At 40.7% G+C, this 18,937-nt stretch overlaps 1 protein-coding gene across 3 annotated transcripts in view; it reads right to left on the bottom strand.

The window, feature by feature from the left end:
• PPP4R3B (protein phosphatase 4 regulatory subunit 3B) overlaps positions 1-18,937 on the bottom strand; it is a 54,866-nt gene that overhangs the window by 16,381 nt on the left and 19,548 nt on the right. For all 3 annotated transcript variants that reach the window (XM_067565174.1, XM_067565173.1, XM_067565175.1), the window contains 7 exons: positions 15,097-15,174; positions 14,044-14,160; positions 12,700-12,816; positions 11,767-11,898; positions 9,992-10,094; positions 8,510-8,551; positions 307-465 (listed from right to left, as the gene is read on the bottom strand). In XM_067565174.1, coding sequence (XP_067421275.1) covers positions 307-465; positions 8,510-8,551; positions 9,992-10,094; positions 11,767-11,898; positions 12,700-12,816; positions 14,044-14,160; positions 15,097-15,174 — 748 coding nt within the window. The remainder of the gene's footprint in view (positions 1-306; positions 466-8,509; positions 8,552-9,991; positions 10,095-11,766; positions 11,899-12,699; positions 12,817-14,043; positions 14,161-15,096; positions 15,175-18,937) is intronic.

The raw sequence follows: 18,937 nt of genomic DNA on the forward strand, positions 1-18,937 counted from the left end.
GTGGACTTATACTATACAACTGATTTCCTGCTTTTGCTGGGGGGACTAGAAGACTTTGGTCCCTTAAGCCTTCCACCTATCTGCTTCTGTTAACTTAAAAGTTGTCACATTTTGGACTTTAATAAAGATTAATAGCTTTTATTGGTTCATTGGATTAAAAAAATTAGGATATTTACACACTTACAAATTAATCCAAGGTATTCCATGTAAATTCAACAGATTCTGGGCATGAAGTAGTATTTCAGTGTTACACGTACACACACAAGCTTAATAACAAAGTGAACTACAATTCAATTTACTACTTACACAAGGCCAAAAATGTGTGTTTTGAATTCATTAAGACCAACACTCTTCTTAGCAAATCTTTGTTCATAATATAATTCTTGATGTGATATGTGTGGTGTTCCACACAGAAGGTGAGCAGCTCCAAAATTAAGGCAAGTAGCTGTGCTGTTTGATAATTATCTACAAAAAAATAAAATGAATTAAATCACGCACATAAAAAACCAACCAAACTTTTGTATGCATCCACAGAATATGACAAAGTACTTTTAGCCTTATTAATTGTTTAAAGTGAACAGAGATTTATCAACTTGTTAATATGACTTCTCAAGAGTTTCCTATACCAGCCTACACACCTCAGTTATGCTTCTTCTCTGTCAGCAGGTGAAGACTGAAAACTTATTTGATATCTTTGGCTCAGGAGAACAGACACCTTGACTAAACATTTGGAGGTCTACGTAAATAGGAAAGATAAAAAAAAGAATGTTTACTTACCTCATAACTGTTGTCCTTCGAGATGTGCTGCTCATGTTCATTCTCATTTAGGTGTGTGCACGTGCCACATGCACAGGTGCTGGAAGTTTTCCCCTTGTGATACTCGTAGGGCCGGCTCTAGCGCCCTCTGCAATGTCGTTCGTATATAGGACGCTGCCGGCCCCCCTCCCTTCCAGTTCCTTCTTGCTGGAACTCCAACAGAGGGAACGGAGGGTGGGTTGTGGAATGGACATGAGCAACACATCTCAAAGAACAACAGTTATGACGTAAGTAACTGTTCGAGTGCTTGCACACGTCCATTCTGATTTAGATGACTTACCAGCTGGCTCTTTCAAGGCGGGCAGGAGTTCATGGCCATTAAGATTGCAGTACTGCTCTGCCAAATCCCACATCATCCCGAGCTTGCTGTGTGATGGCACAGGGGGATGTGAAGGTAGGTATGGATGACCATGTAGCGGCCCTACAAATATCTTGAATAGGCACATGCACCAGGAGAGCCGCTGAAGACTCCTGGGCCCTTGTGGAGTGGGCTGACAGACGACAGAGGCACGATTCCGGCTTATTCATAACAGGCTCGAATGCAGGCTGTAATCCAGGATGATGTTCATTGCGGAGACTGGCTTGCCCTTCACCCTGTCAGCAATCGCTATGAAGAGTTACATAGAGTGGTGGAACGGTCTGGTCTTGTCGATGTAGAAGGCTAAAGCCCGCCTTATATCAAGCGAGTGCAGGCGCCTCTTCATTACAGCTGTGAGGCTTAGGACAGAATACCAGCAGGAAGGTATCTTGATTAATGTGAAAATGGGAAACGACCTTTGGGAGGAACGCAGGATGAAGGCAGAGCTGGACCTTGTCTTTGAAGAACACCATATAAGGCAGCTCTGAGATCAAGGCCTTAATCTCCAACACCCTGCATGCAGAGGTGACTAATACTAAAAAAGCCTCCTTCCAGGACAAGTGCATGAGTGAGCAGGAGGCCAATGGTTCAAAAGGTGGAGTAGTGAGTTGGGACAAGACAAGGATCAAGTCTCACTGGAGAACTGGCTCTCTAATCAGAGGGAAGAACCTTTCAAGGAACCTAGATGCCATCTCATGGGAGAAAACTGATCTGCCCTGTATCGGTGGGTAAAACGCTAATATTGCTGTCAGGTGAACTTTTATCGATGAAAAGGCTAAGCTTTCCTTTTTTAAATGAAGCAAATAGTCCAGGATCACCTGTATAGGAGACTTTGTTGGCAATACATTCTGACAGGCCACCCAGCAGGCAAAGCGCTTCCATTCTGCTAGATAGGATGCCCTGGTGGAAGGCTTCCCTACTTTCCAACAGCACACTCTGAATCTGGGCAGAACAGTGGCGCTCTTCCTTGTTCAGCCATGCAGCAGCCATGATGTCAGATGCAGGGAAGCTAGGTCCAGGTGAAATAACCGATGCCTGTCCTGGGAAATTAAGTCTGGGCATAGCGGCAGAGACCAAGGATTAGCCACTGAGAGATCCAACAGCATTCCGAACCAGTGTTGGTGAGGCCACTTTGGAGCTATCAGGATGATTCATGCTTTGTCCCTCTTAACTTTCACCAGAACTCTGTGCATGAATGGTACTGAGGGAAACGCGTACATAAGACCCCTTTACCACGAGAGGAGGAAAGCATCGGTTAATGAGCCACTCTCTGACCCCAGGAGAGAGCAGAAGCAAACACATTTCCTTTTTTCCCTGGTGGCAAACAGGTCCACCCGGGGAGTTCCCCACCTGTGGAAGACATGGTCGGCCACCTCCTGGTGGAGTGGCCACTGGTGGTGAGAGCAAAAGGACCTGCTCAAATGATCTACTAGGGTATTCTTCAGCCCCACTACAGGAACACCTTGCAGGCCAGCTGGATGGCCCTGAGCTCCTTCATGTTTATGTGAACAGTTAACTCTTCCCTGATCCATAAACCCTGAGTCCTGAGGGCACCAAGGTGGGCTCCCCACCCCAAATCCGAGACACCTGAGACCAAGGAAAGCATTGGCCTCGGGGCCATGAAGGGTATTCCTGCCAGTACCTTTCAAGGGTTCATCCACCATGACAGGGAGGTAAATATGTAGGGGAGGAATCATGAGAACCCTGTCCAGGGAGTGTCTTGATAGGGAATATACCATGGCCAGCCACATCTGGAGCAGCCTAAAATGCAGCCTCACGTAGCAGACCATGTAGATATAAGCTGCCATATGTCCCAGGAGGCTGAAGCATACCCTCGCCATGATAATTGGGTGGTCCCTTAGACTGGCTATAAGCTCTGTCATAACCTGGAATCTGGTGTCAGGCAGTGGTGCTTTGGCTTAGATAAAGTCCAGGATTGCCCCCATGAACTCTATTCTCTGAACAGGCGCAAGTAACTATTTCTGTTCATTTTATTAACAGGCCCAGCGACTGACACGTCTCTCATGATTCCTACGTTGCGATGGGCCTGTTCCCTTGAGCGGCCTCCCTTATCTGGACGATTGAGCCAACTGTCCAAGTAAGGGAACACCTGCATTCCCCTGCGCCTGAGGTGGGCTGCTACTACCGCCATACATTTGGTAAAAACATGGGGAGCAGTAGAAAGACCGAATGGCAGAACCACGAATTGGCAGTGTCGCACTCCCACTGTAAATCACAGGAACCTCCTGTGGCCTGGGAAAATAGCAATATGAAAATAAGCATCCTTTAAATTGAGGGCGGCGAACCAGTCACCCAGATCCAGAGAAGGAATGATGGCTGCGACAGATACCATGCGAAACTTTAGCTTTCTGAGGAACTTATTTAGGGCCCTTGAATCTAGTATGGGTCTCAGGCCTCCCTTTGCCATCAGGAAATACCGGGAGTAGAATCCTTTGCCTCTCAAACCCTGAGGAACCTCCTCCACCGCTTCTATCTGCAGGAGGACTTGTACCTCCTGGACGAGGAGTTGCTCATGAGAAGGGTCCCTGAAGAGGGACGGGGAAGGAGGGTGAGACTGAGATGAACTGTAGGGTGTAGCCAGTAGCCACTGTGTTCAAACACCCAACAGTCCAACGTAATGGCCATCCATGCCAGGAAAAAGAGGCAAGGCAGGAGGAGAATGGTCGGAAAACTGGATCTCAAGTGCAAACTGGTCGGTCACCACCCAGGTGCACCTTCAAATGCTTCTCTTTCCGCCTGAAGAATGGCAGCTCAGGCCTGGTTTTGAGGTAGATGCCAGCGAATTTCCTTGGCGATAGTTGTAGCCTATGTTTCTCTTTCTATATGGCTCCCCTCTGGACGGGCCTCCAAAGTGCTGTTGCTGTGAGGGCCTGAAGTGTTTCCTTGATGAGGACAGTGTATAAAGGCCCAACAAGCATAGTGTGGCCCTGGAGTCCTTCAGACCAGGCAGCCTGGAGTCGGTCTGGCCTTGAACTCTTTTTTGAAGGACTGGGGGGAGGGAGTCAGTAAACTTTTCCAGCAATTGCCAGACATTAAAAGGGTATCGCTCCAGCAGCACCTGCTGGTTAGATACTCTTAGCTGTAGGCTCACTGTTGAATAAATTTTTCGGCCAAATAAGTCCTTTTTCTTTGCCTCTTTATTCTTTGGAGTGGAGCTCATTTGCCCCTGCCCGTTGCGCTCGTTAGCCGCCGCGACTACCAACGAGCCTGGAGATGGGTGCGTGTATAGATATTCAAAATCCTTAGCAGGCACATAATACTTTTTCTCTGCCCGCTTGGACGTGGGAGGCACAGATGCCAGGGTTTGCCACAAAGCCTTAGCCAGCTTCACTACTCCCTCATGCACCGGGAGGGCCACCATGGAAGAGGCTGCAGACACCCGGATGCCAAAAAGCTCATCCATGGGTTCTTTAAGCTCCTCTATTTTAAGGCCCAGGTTAGCTGCTACCCTTTTCAGCAGGTCTTGATGTGACCTATAATTGTCCAGCGGGGCAGCGTGCGAAGGGCCCATTACTGCCTGGTGTGCGGAGGACGAGGAGGGGGCCAGTAGCTGAGGGGCTGCTGGTACCTCTTCCCTAGTCGGGGTGGTCACTGATGGACTTCCCGATAGTGACTCTCCATGCTCTGAGTTGACGTCTAAGGCTGGTGCTAAGGAGGGGTCTTCTGGAGAGCGTGGCACCGATGTTCCTGTAGACGAGCATGGGTAGGGCACTGTGGAATGGGGGAACCCCACAGATTCCAATATGCCAAAATCCAATCTATTCTCCTTGCGGCCATCCCCTCATCTGAGGCAGCATGGGGAAAACTGCAGGGGACTTTTTAGCCTGCCCCTTCGGGAGGGACTATAACCTCCTCCCCCAAATCCGAAGAAGTATATCCCAGTGACCATGGGGGCAGTGCCACCACCTGCTTCTCCGCGTCTCTGCACTGGAATTCCGGCATCAGGGAGTGATGTCCGGAGCCTTGGCCTCATCTCGATCGCGTCTTGTCCTTTGCTTCCTGTAAGGACTTGATTGGTGCCAGGGCTCCACTGACCTGCTGCATGCCGGCGATTAACCACACCGTGGGCTCGGCAAACCTTCGGGCTCCGAAGATTAATGATGACGCTCAGCAGATCGGTGCCGATGCTCCGTGGATCGGTTCCTAGCACCCAGCAACCATCGGCATGAACCTGATCTGTCCCAGCGTGGTTGTGGCAACCGGTGCCGAGAACCTGATGAGTGCCTCAAGGCCGGCAAATGGTGACCAGCTGACGGGGGACAAGGCTGTTGCGTAGATGCTAGAAACCCCTTCAACAAATCCCTGGCTGCGGTATCTGCTCCTAAATGAGGAGGCCTACCCTCTTGTGGTGTAGGCAACACTGGCATGGCTAATAGGTCCTTCATCGCCCGGAACACCACAGGTGGCATGGGACTCTGCCACTCCACGGATTCGGTGGCGGCACGAGTGCTGGGCTCAACGCCTGCCCGGGCAGAGATCCCTTCTGGGCTGACTCTGGCTTCCCTGAAATTTTCTTAGCTGGCTTCAGTGCTGGCGAGCGCTCCCTCCGAGTGCACCTTCTTTTGGTGCTTCTTCAGCACTGGGGATGCCGAGCAGTGCCAGGTCGACTCCAACGCCAGAGGAGCGCTTTTTAACAATGCCATGGGTACTCGGTCCTGATCCCGATCGCAGCTCCAACACCGGTCTGAGCGCCACCTCCATCAGAAGGGGCTTAAGTCTAATGTCCCGGTACTACTTAGTTCTCAAGCGAAAGCTCCTACAGATCTCGCACTTCACAGAGAGGTGAGCTTCTCCCAAGCACTTTAAACAGCTCTGATGCGGGTTGCTCAGTGGCATAGGCTTCTTGCACAAAGCTCAGGGTTTACACCCCGGGGAACAGAGTATGCTTGACTCTAGGAACTTACTAACTAACAGAGTAACAACTAAACAACCAACTTTAAACTATATACACTAGGAATAGTTAGAAAGCTAGAAACCACTAGGAAAACGGAAACTTGCGAGAGCAAGAGAGTTGTTCCAGTACTATCATGAGCAGTAAGAAGGAACTGGAAGGGAGGGAGCTGGCAGTGCCCTATATATGAGCGCATATGTGCACTGCTGCAGAGGGCGCTAGAGCAGACCCAATGGGTATCACTAGGAGAAAAACTTCTGGCACTGGTGCATGTGGTGTGCACACATACATAAATCAGAATGGACATGAGCAAGCACTCGAAGAACTAAAATTATAAAATAACTAAACACAAAATGGAGCCCTTATATGCCAAGCAGGGAAGCAAGAGGGCTACAGAAGAGGCAAGGAGTTAACTGCTGCAAGGTAACTATTCCAGGCCAAATTAGTGGGACTTCTAAAAGCTGCACCTTCGATGGAGAGACCATTACAAGTTGGTAACCAGAGTTTTCTAGTAAACTGTGTTAAAAGGAGCAGCCATATCTAATTGATATCCAGCCATTTCCAATTCTCACTGGGGCATGTGGGAAAAGGGAGTTCAGGGGTGAACAAAAGCTCAGTTTTGGCTATGCTGAGCTAGATGAATATCCCCCAAAGAGATCAGAAAGTAAAGCCAAAATACGGGATTGGATGCAGAGACGGGGGAGAGGTGTCTCTGGAGACAATCTCAAAGAGGTTTTCCAAGAAGCTATAACTAGACACTTGCAAATCTGTGCGCTCTTAATGACTTCCTTATACAGCCCTCAAAGACTGTCCACTCATCTCTAATTCTTTATTCCGGGAGTCTGACTAGCAGCTCCAAGCTAAATCCCTAATTACCATTATTTGAGCTTCTACATCATGTCATCATTTTATCCAATCACTTTGGATTGATAGTGCGGCATCTACTGATTAAGGATAGCTGAATGAATAGTGTTTATCAAAGAAGAATGCCAGTCAGAGGTCTAGTGAGATTTAATGAGATGGCAACGTTTGGAGATCATACTAAGTTACTCATGATAGTTACGTCCAAAACTGACTGCAAAGACTTACAAAAGCATCTCACAAAACTGAATGACTGGTCAACAAAACAGCAAATGAAAATCAATATCGATAAGTGCAAAGTAATACGCACTGGAAAAAATAAATCCCAATAATATATAAAAAATGATGGGTCTAAATTAGCTATTACCACTGAAGAAAGATCTTGGAGTCATCGTGCTAGTTCTTTGAAAACATCTGCTCAATGTGCAGTGGCAATCAAAAAAGCTAACAATGTTAGGAACCATTTGGAAAGGGATTTATAATAAAACAGAAAATACAATGACACTATATAAATCCATGGTACTCCTACACCTTGAATACTGCTGAAGTTCTGGTTACCCCTTCTCAAAAAAAAAAAAAAAAAAAAAAAGCAACAAAAAACCCATTAGAATCAGAAAAGGTACAGAGAAGAGCAACAAAAATTATTAGAGGCATGGAATAGCTTCCACATGAGGAGAGATTAGAAATGATATGACAGAGGTCTATAAAATCATGAATGGGGTGTGGAAAATGTGAATAAGAAACTGTTATTCACAACACAAAAGCCAGGGGCAACCAATGAAATTAACAGGCAGCAGGGTTTAAAACAAGCATAAGGAAGTACTTATTTACACAACACACAAGTTAAAATGTGGAACTTATTGCTTGGGGATGTTGTGAAGGCTAGAAGTACAACTGGACTAAAAAAGAAATAGATAAGTATATGGAGGATAGGTCCATCAATGACTAATAGCCATGACGGTCAGGCGCACAACCCCATGCTCTGAGTCTCACTAAACCTGTGACTGTCAGAAGCTGGGATTGGGCAACAGGAGATGGATCACTCAATAATTACCCTGTTCATTCATTCCCTCACTGGCCAGTGCCAGATACTTCAGCTGGAAAACAGGATAATGGCTTAGATGGACCATTGGTCTGACTCAGTATGGCCATTCTTAAATTCTAGATGCACCTCCAATACCAAATTAGCACTAGTGTTTTCCTAAAAGGTCAATCCAATTAAAAAATCCAACTCAAGAAAGAATCCAATCCACAAGTCTCATACAAGTGTCTTCCTTAATACAAATTTCAACCAACAATCATCTGAGATTGCAGCAGCACTTTTTCCTTGATAGAAAATAATTCTCTTTTCTGTAAGATGGCATGTAGCAAAATCAAATGAAAATGAAGGTTCTTTGTGTCTCTGTTGGCTGGGAGGAAGCAGAACCTGTAAATCTGAACTGATAAAGGAAATTTAAAACAAAAGGTGGGAAATATTTTATTTTACATCCTTTTCCCAATGCATACTGAACAAACCCATGCTGACAAAATAAGTTTCAAAATATAAAAAGACCACCACTTACCAGGACAAATAGTGTTACTCTTGTTGGACCCAACTACTGCATCTGATAAACAAATAAGTGTCAATACAGATTTTCAAACACTGTAAAGTGCCTATTTCACAATGTAGATAACTGATCAATTCTATTACTAGCTTCAATCATCAAATGGCATAATTACATGTTAATAACTTATTCAAAAATACTATAACAATAAGCATATATGCCAGACAAAATTTCTATATGTTCTTTTCTAATTACAAAACCTTAAAAAACTTAATTGAGTGCTTGTTACTTTTAATTGAACATTTAGGAGTAATATTAATCTTGAGTCAAAATTCCTATCAAAATTGGTATTTCTACAGTAAAAAGTTATAATTTAGATATACTTCAATATTTATAAAATACACAGAAGTAGATATATAAATAATTCCCTTTTTAATATTTGCCAACTATTCAGCTAACACATTCCTCATGAGATAAACCATAGTCATTTTAAGTGAGATATGGACAGTCTCAAAACATTTGAAAAGTAAGTCTTATTCAGTGTTCCCATCTATTAACATGGGGATCATAAGTAGTACACACCTCAGGGAGGAGTTATGAGAATACATTTCTCTTTGTAAAGAATTTCAGAGACGAGAAGTGCTGAGCATTATTATTTCAGCTATATTTTATGTGGCCTGGGGACTTCCAAACTCTTTTTAAAAAACCAACAGAAAAAGGGGGGAAAAAGAGAACTCCAAATTGTGTTACTTACAAAAGACATTTTAAATTATGACTTTCAGCATTTCTGTATCACTGGAAATTTCAAAGTGAAAAGGATCTCTGGAGTTAATACCCTGCAGATTGTCAAGCCCTGGGATCATGTGTTCTTTGGTGAGTGACAAAGCAATTTGTGAAAGTTCTGAAAGCTCTTGTGAAGCTGAACACATTTGCTGCTGCACACCAACATTCCTAAAAGCTACAAAGAAACACTGTCTGGTGCTACCAACTGCTGAAGTTATGTATTGCAATTTTACGTCAGTAGCCAACAAATGTACCAAATATTGAAAGATTTAAAAGTGTGTATATTGGGAGCTGCCATGATCATGCAGTTTGAGCAGGAATTATATAGCAATACTTTCACTTTTATTAAAAGTTGAAAGAATGAAATTGATAAATTATTAATATTTCAGACTTTACATGTACAACATTTCCATTGTTCTGCTTATTTTTTTTTTTTATGATCTAGTAAGCACAGTCCAGATTCCCATGGCAGCTTGAGCACAAAAGACAAAGGTATATTACCACCACTCAAAGTAGTAACTCATTAAAAACTTTCTGAGGAATCCCTGGACTAGTAATATTTTTATAGATCAACTAATGCTTATTCTTACTTTAGAGGCAACAATAGGCTCTAGCAAGAACATTCTGCTCTCACATCACAAATCTGTGACATCATATATCTAGATGACCAGTTGAAAGCATGGCAAGATAAAAAGTCAATCCAATATTTAATCCTACCTTTTTCACATTTGTCTTCTGAAGTATTAGCCAAGAGCGGTGCAGTGAGAACATGCATACAATGGTTGTAGAAGAAATTGAGAAATTCACTTTTCTCTGTTTTCTGAAACAAACAAATATTTATTTATTAAACATTGGGTTTGAATTTAGTGCCCTTGCTGGTGAGGACTAATAGCACTTAAGTAAAATACAGCACAGGCAAGATATAAGCTGTACTATCAAGGCTATGAGACACCCTTTGGTCCAGATCTGGAACACACCAGGTATTCTCTGGAGTAGAATGTACCATCACACCAAACTCTGTAGAGCAGAGTGAGAGGGACTAGGATGAGATCAACCTTACTTAACCTGTGACTGAAGTAAAAATATGAACTCAAATTCCTCCAATGAAGAAGGACAAATGAACTGACACTAATGCATCACAGTCCCTTTATACAACAATTTAAAAAGGAAAAGAAGTGACTGTAATTTTGCATATATTGCCTGAAGCATCTGTATATTTAAAAAAAAAAAAAGAGAGAGAGAAGAACCACTATCCTTGTCAGTTCTTTACAACATATAAAACATTTAAGCATTGCTGCATTTATATAAGGTTACTAGATTTTACTTTAAATATTCTTTTTGGTGATTATAATTCCAAATCAACTAATACAGGCACATCATACTTTATTTACAATATTTTTTCTTTGAGAAAAAGAATTGAATCTAACAGCTACTCCCCAAAACATAGCAAAGTCCAATTTGAATCAAACCCTGGAGACCTAAACTGTGTAGAACATTTTAATCCAATGGCAATGTGTGGATTCAATGTAATGCAGGTTAAATAGAATTACCATACTCTTGGCAAAGTTTTAAAGTAAATTTCAAGGAATCCTGGATTCTTGTTCATTCATGACAATGTAAACAGAATCATACATAAGACCAAGTATTCTATCAGGATAAAGTAAATTCTGTAGCATGGGAATTGCTCTATGAAGTTGCATCTGCATTGTGCTGCAGGAATAAACATTGACTTGGCTTCATGCAGAGACATGGGACTCTTTTTCAATATTTTGATGTGGCTCACCCAGCCAATAGGAGCTAAAACTAGTCTAATACCAGTGTTTTGGGGAAAAAGATGACGAATTTTAAGAGCTTAGACAATACCATGTTTCTTAGCATTAACTAGAGACAGTAATTACAGATCAGTGCCTTTCATTATCAATAATTTTGTGGAAATTTTCAAGTTGGCAATGAAAAATTGCTGAGGGAACTAGGCTTGTTTAGTCTATAAAAGAGAAGAATAAGGAGGGATTTGATAGTAGCCTTTAACTACCTGAAAGGGGGTTCCAGGGAGGATGGAGCTAGGCTGTTCTCAATGGTAGCAGATGACAGAAAAAGGAGCAATGGTCTCAAGTTGCAGTGGGGGAGGTCTAGATTGGATATTAGGAAAAAGTTTTTTCACTAGGAGGGTGGTGAAGCACTGGAATGGGTTACTTAGGGAGGTGGTGGAATCTCCATCTTCAGAGGTTTTTAAACTGCGGCTTAACAAAGCCCTGATTGTGATGATTTAGCTGAGGTTAGTCCTGCTTTGAGCAGGGCGTTGGACTAGATGACCTCCTGAGGTCCCTTCCAACTCTAATCTTCTATGATTCTAAAAATATCAGGCAAAACAGGACAACACCAAAATACTTTTCCCTTCTACTAGCCTCCAACCAAAGCAGTTAGAAAGAGTAAGAAGCCTTTTTAAATGTGCATAGACAGTAAAGTTTCATTACCCCTTTGCATTTTCTTACATTAGCTGTGGCCAACATATTCTCTGGATCAATCAGAGTACGTAACAGCCCCATTAACTGAACAGCCCCACCAAGTTCAGGGTCAGTATCGCAGATCATTTGCTCAATAACTACATTGATGAGGAGGATATCCTGAAACAAAGCAAATCAATTAGAAAGAAGTTTTCAGTGTACTACTAGACTTTTTTAAAATACAAATTGATTTTTATTTGTCCTCTTGCTGCTGCCATGTGAAAAATACTACCATTTTCACATGCCGAAAAAAAGTCAATGCAACACCAACGTTACAAATATTAAAACAGTAAAGTGGAATGGAAAAAATAAAAATTACCTGAAAATGAGCCTAGAAGCAACTGATTTTTAAAAACATTCAATTTTTTGCACTTTTCTCCCTCACGGTATCACTTAAGGCAAAAGGTCAGATTATCTGGGTGCCTTAACTGTGCGATTCCATACTTTAATCTGTTTGTATTTCTTTTAAATTTAACTTTAAGTTTGAACCCTCCTGAGTTTATGATGCTTGTTTTGGGGATAATTATAACATCCGTCTAATGTTTTATATTCTATGTAACTGTATGTACTTTCAACCTTAACTTCAACTTAATGTTGTTTTTGTCTAGAAATATGGTACCTAGTACCCTGATTTTCACCTGGCAGTTGATGGGAACCCATTCTATAATGAGCATACAGGTTTTATGTGCTCATGTCTTCCCTCCCCCCCCCCCACCCAATCAGAATGCAGCTGCCTGTCTTCTTCCTACATTTCCTGTATTCTTACTAAAAAGCTGTAACATTTAAGAAAATTAACACTTAGCCTGAAAAGAGATCTTAATTCTGCAAAAAGCACAGAGTATTGTCTTTACAAATATAATCAGCATACACACAAGCTTCAGTATGTAAATTATTAAATAGTCCTGGAATATTCTTACTTACATCATCACTCTGTTGGGCTTCTTGCATTACAAATTCTCGGACCATGGATGGACTAAATTCTACTAGATAAGAAAATATATCTGTAGCAGCTGATCTAACTTGCAAGTCGTCCATACCCTAATAAAAGTAAAATCATTTTATTACAGATGAACCGTTTGAGGTACAGTAGCATAGGACAATGATAAAACCAAGATTTGATTGCAAAGTCACATTAAACATTAAGCAAGTCCAACAGTCCAATATAAAATACGCAGAAAACTTTCCACACTATCCAGAAAGAGCGTGAAGATTTGTATGAATATGATGGCCATAATTTAGACAGGTAGTAGTTAAACTCTACATAGCACTACTTAATATCTAGATGCTAATATTCTATATTTAAACAGCCGAGTAATTTAGTACAAAAGGACCAGTATGAAGATTTACAAGTTAATCCCAATCACGTACAACTGTTTACACTTACTGCTTACACTCATCTACAGCATGAATACATTTCAACAGGGAATGTTTTTCCTCTTTCTGATAACTGGTCCTGGACCCAAGCCTAAAAAATTCAGTGGACCTGGAAATATTTGTACTGATCTACAAAGGCATGCTATAGCCTTGAAAGGTTATGAGATTTAAACTTCACTGTTCTGAAAGTCTGATGTTCTTGCTTCTACTCCATTTGTAAGATGTTTATAGAAGCTAATGTCTACTGATCTGCTAAAGTGGGAGATTAACACTCTATAGCATTTGAAAGTTGGGATTCAGAATTTTTAGGTGGTATAACACCTTTGTTAAGTACGGTGGAGACTGCTAAATCACGTCAGAATTGAAACGAAGGAACACAATTTGGAAAACAATATTTATACTCCAACATCTCAATCTGTTGTGATTAAAAATGGTTCATACCAGTGGAAAGACGGGACTCCTAGCTTTCCAAAGATATATAAATCATTTGTTTCTAGCCTTAATAGGTCACAAAACTGTCACTGACAACGTACCTCTTTCTGGCACTTGTCCAGAACTGAGCGGCCCAAAGTTTAGTCAAGAGATCAAGAACTAACATAATTGTTAAATTCTGCACTCATATTATCAGAACCATGGACATTCACAACTTACCTCTCCACCACTTAATGTTAAATATATTTTTCTAAATTATGTGCACAATTTTCCAAAGTAGTCACTGATTTTGGGTGCTCAAATTGAGATACCTTGACTTCCTGAAGTGCAAAGTTCCAACTGAAGTCAAAGGTCTGCAAGTGTTCAGTATGTCTGAAAATCAGGCCCAAAGCATCAAATCAGGGCACCAAAATCAACGCCCTTAAAAAAAAAAAATTTGGCTGCCAGTGATTCACTTACCATTACAATTTCAAGAGCAGGAAGAATTCCCAACTTTGCCAAAGTTTTGAAAAATGCATCTCTGTTTTGAGGTTGTAATGTCTGAGAAAATGCGCAGAACTCCTTGAAAAAGTTAACCTATGACATTTGAAATAAATATTAACAAATGAAACACTGATATACTATGAATTTAATTAAATAAAAGAAAAATAATGAACTATATTGAACAAAAACTCTTGAGAAATGTGTTATACTTTTTGAATAATAATAGTAAAAGGCAGCTAGGAAAAAATCTGATTTGTCCAACTTGAATCTCAAATTTTGTTATATGCCGAAGAGAAGAAAAACACTCATGAAAAAAATGAAAGTGAGCACCTAGTTATCTTACTGAACTGAATATATGAAGGATTTAAAATCATTGTCTTTTGTTTAAATACAAAAATAACTATTTCTTTTTCACCAGTAAGGATGTTCTTGTGAGAGGTAAACCGGTTCAGGGGGAAATGCTGGCTATGCAACACCGTGTACAGAATCAGGGTGGCAGCTATAACTACAAAAATAAGGGACTCCAGAGGTCATCCTTCCTTTAGTTACAAAGTAGTCCAATATTTTCAAGTACAAATCAGCAAGCAGTCCCAGTGGCCTGTAAATCATTAAATTTAATTTTGTTCACAGTTACTTTTTAGCAATCTCAGGATTTTAGACAATAGGCCTGTGGCTAACCTGGTGAAGGATACCGATACAGCTAGAACTGTGGAATTCAGCAATATGGTGCAGGACAAACTAAATTTTACAACTATATAATGGTGAAGAAATTTTTTGAAGAGTCTACATTCTCATGTCCTAGCAACAGATTATTTTACTGTTGGGACAGTATCAGCAAAGAAAAACAACAATTTATATTGCAAGAACTCAAACTCGTTACTAGAGAATTTGAGAACTCAACAAGAATTTGTTGCTTCAGTACTGTTTTCCTAACATTTTAGAAATACTTCTTAATGACTGCAAAAAGGTAACCGAAGGGTAGTTTAATACGGAGGTTTCAAGTTTCAAACATGCAAAGAAAGGACTCACCAATTCACGTCTTTTGTCATCATCCGTAGCTTCATCTGTTAATTGTGCAAAAACTTCAGACAGAAACTTTTCATCTTCCTGCATAACACATTATATATAACAATTACTATTACATACAGCAGCCAAAAATAAAAAGGCATTCTATTATACAATGGCTAAGTCAATAGCTAATAATTATATACAGGCATAAAATAAAGTTCTCCACTTAGCTATGTGCTTGTGTCTTAGAATCTAGCACATTAGGTTTGGTGATCCTGCTAGCTAAGTTATGGTTCATATTATTTTGATATTTTCATAATAAATAACTAAATCGAAGCACGCAGATTTAAAAGTGTGTGTTCCAATGAATTTTATTGTATTAAGCATCATTTGACATGAAAGGCCTTATAAGCTTATGGTATTATTTCACAGAAATTAAGCTCTCTCAAAATTAAATGGGTCAAATTTTGCCCTCCGATAAATACACCTGTAAAACTTGTACTAATTTAAGTGAGGACAAAATTTAGATATAAAGTTTTAGTCTAGTAACAGCAAACCTTTATGCACTGTAGTTAAAACATCTTAAATTCTAGTGCCGAGCTTTTTTAATCCTGTTGTTTTGTAGAACAAAAGACTGGCATAGATAATCAAAACCATCTCTTAACATGTTACTACAGAGAATATAGGGTTACCAAGCTTGCTTCCTGAAGTATCAAACTTCCATACCACCATCTCCCTTACTCCACACTGTATACCCCTCACTTCTCTTTCCATGGCTCATGTCTCACATCCCATTCCCATATACTCATGTGTATGATCTTCCAACTGCCTCCACACAGTGTCTTGGAACGTGAAGCCAGGACACATACTGAATACATACAAAACAGCCTACCAGCCTTCCAACAAAGCAGGCTATGGCTTGGTCTACCTTTTAAAGTTGTGACAGTATAGCTATGTTAGTTATAGGTGTGATTTTTACTGATATAGCTATGCCATTATAAACCCTAGCATGGACAATTATATTGGTATAACTGCATCCACACGACGTGGACTTTGCCAGTTTAGCTATACCAGCAAAACCTTCCTAGCGTAGACAAATCCTGGGTCAAATAAGTTTGCATGAGCTGTGCCCTCTGTTGGCTTGCCTACAACATGTTGGACGTCCAATGAAGTAACCCCCAGAAACTGGAAAGATAGGTCCAGAACTTCCATGTGGGTTGGGAGAATTGAACTTCATCCAGAAGGAAACCTAAGTAACCTCCCATGATTTTCATTTACTTCTCTCACTTGATCTGCTTTTTCTCCGATTATATTGAAGATTTTAAAAAAATTAAAAATTTAACATAATTAACTAACTAGAAAGACAAAACACTCTAGGATTATGAAAGCCTGCTTTTTGGAAACTTATAAAGCCACTTGAAAAAAAGTTTAAGTGTCTTCCAAATATAACAGGCAATGTATAACTTAGGCTTTGTCAAAATTAGAAAGGGTTTGATGGTATAGCTATACAGACAAACCTGCTCCTACTAAAGAAGCCTATACCCACAGGCAGAATAGTTCTTTTGCTGGCATAGCTTATATCAGTTCCCCAAATGAAATAAGATATAGCAAAAGGACTTTTTTTCTAGTATGATAGCCTCTACACTAGGGCTTTTCAAGTACAGCTATGTCACTTAGGGGTGTGATTTTTTCACACTTCTAACCAACACAGCTACGCCAGCAATAAGTGTAAACCAGGCCTTTAACCCCCTTGACCTATACAACTCTCTGATGCATAAGGTTATCTCCACATCGCTCCATCACCAAGGAGCCAAAAAAAGGGGCCAGGTACACCACCTTACACCTTTTTCCAGATCCTTTGAATGCAAGTTGTATCACACTTCTGAGGTTGACCACGTGAGCCTAAAGGAGACTTAAGAGTCTAAACAGGTGTAACACATCAAGAAAATAAATAATGTAAGTTTAAACAAACAAAATCTGTACTGAATTATACACCAATGTTTACAAAATCATTTGATAACCTTCAGTTATATTGAATTAATTCTGAAAACACAAAGTGAAGACATATTATTAGTGCTCGTTATTTGCACTGTAGCAGGGCAATATCATATCTATATCTGATGTATGTTTATATTTAGCAGAGTTCTGCTCAAAGTGAACAAATAATTCAGCAGTTGGAGCAGCTTCTATCATTATTTTTAGAAATTAACTCCTGAATTTTAAATCCTATTCACTTTAACTAAATTCACACTTCATTCTAGTGAATGAGGGTGTCAGAGACTGAGCAGCTGGGTCAACCCATAAAAGAAAAAAGTTTTCTCTACAGCAGTCAGAGTAAAAGAAAAAATAATTTTATTAGTCCTCCCCACCATTGGGAAAGCCTCTCGTCTCTTACAGAGATAGACCATCCTGTCACAGAGGGAGTTACGCTAAAGAGTTGCAGTAGCAAATGTTAGTTTTCTGTCATGCAAAGCTGAGGGAATGCTGAAATAGGGGGTAAAGCTCCAGCATGCCTTAGCTCTACATGATAGCCACATCCTCCTCAAGGCCCCCAGGATACTGTGGCACCTTCTGTTGCCAACTGGCCTCACTTCTCATACCATTTCCCCTTCTGTGGAATTCTTAAAGTCCACAAGAGAAGGATAGAAGACAGCTGCTATACAGAACATCTAAGCCATATTGGAGTGGGACTTTGCTCCAGTGGGGGTCAGGAGATTAACATGCCATCTGCCATTTTTTATAACATATATATGGCATGAACAGGGATTTATGTAGTAGCCTGATTAAAAAAAGATTTGGCAGCCATTGCTGTGGTCAACATAACACACTACACTTGGGACCCTAGCTAAAATACATTAAATATAATTAAGTAGAAAAAAAAATCATAGCTGAGATTAAGAGAAGCCTTTTGCTATGCTCACTTTGTCAGGTAGTCTGACTGCTGACAGATATGGCTATACCTCCCAACAGTTTCCCCTGTGACATCCCACATGACACCATCTTAAAGATGGCTAGAGACTCCTCTGTTCCTCACCCAACACTTACACCCTTTATGATGTGCCACATAGCAACAAAAGGCTGTTATACCCAGGAAAAATCCTGGGTCAGGTGTTCCTAGTCAGCTGTAAATACCCAAGGAGGCTATTCACTAAAATGTCTTCGAATTGTTTTGCTAGTAACTTGTTTTCCTCAACGCAAGTCATTGATGTTATCATCATTATTATTATTTGTACCACAATAGCACACAGATATCTCAGTGAGGGGTTATTCTGCCATGCACTACACAAACATGTCTACTGCAGGGGGTAATAAAACAATTTATATTTTCCCTCCTGTATGAAGAGAATGCTTTCATTTATACACATATTTAGTACCAGTTGCAGTTGTCGTCGCCCTGATGTGGAATAGGTGTCCTATGGAAAGTAGCTTTTAAAATATGAACGTCAGTATGCCCCATTTGCACAAGTAGCCAGGTTTTGAAATGTGTGCAACTACAGCTACCATACAATTTTACTTAAAGAAAAAAAATCAAGTCAATTTTAGACTGCAAAATTTACATTACAGTAGCTGTGAGTAACGGAAAAGTGACAGAACACATCAAGGTTTCAAGTATTCTTCAGGGGCCAGTAAAGGAAGGAATTAATCAGCACAGGGATCAGAGTTTTCAGTTAAGACGCAATCAGACATTCACAAATAAGCTGATGAAACCTAAATGTGAAAAAAGCACCCTAAAAGAGATTTGGGGGGGAACAAAACAAAACCATAACCAAAAAAACCAAACCCTCCAATCACCCCAACCTGAAGTCACTTAATATCCTAAAATGGTATCTCAGCAAATAAAGTGCTTTCATTTCATTTTTAT

The sequence above is a fragment of the Emydura macquarii genome, unplaced genomic scaffold, assembly GCF_026122565.2.
Source record: "Emydura macquarii macquarii isolate MOO-44397 ecotype Brisbane River unplaced genomic scaffold, CSIRO-AGI_Emac_v2 contig_2676, whole genome shotgun sequence".
Lineage (NCBI taxonomy): Eukaryota > Metazoa > Chordata > Testudines > Chelidae > Emydura > Emydura macquarii.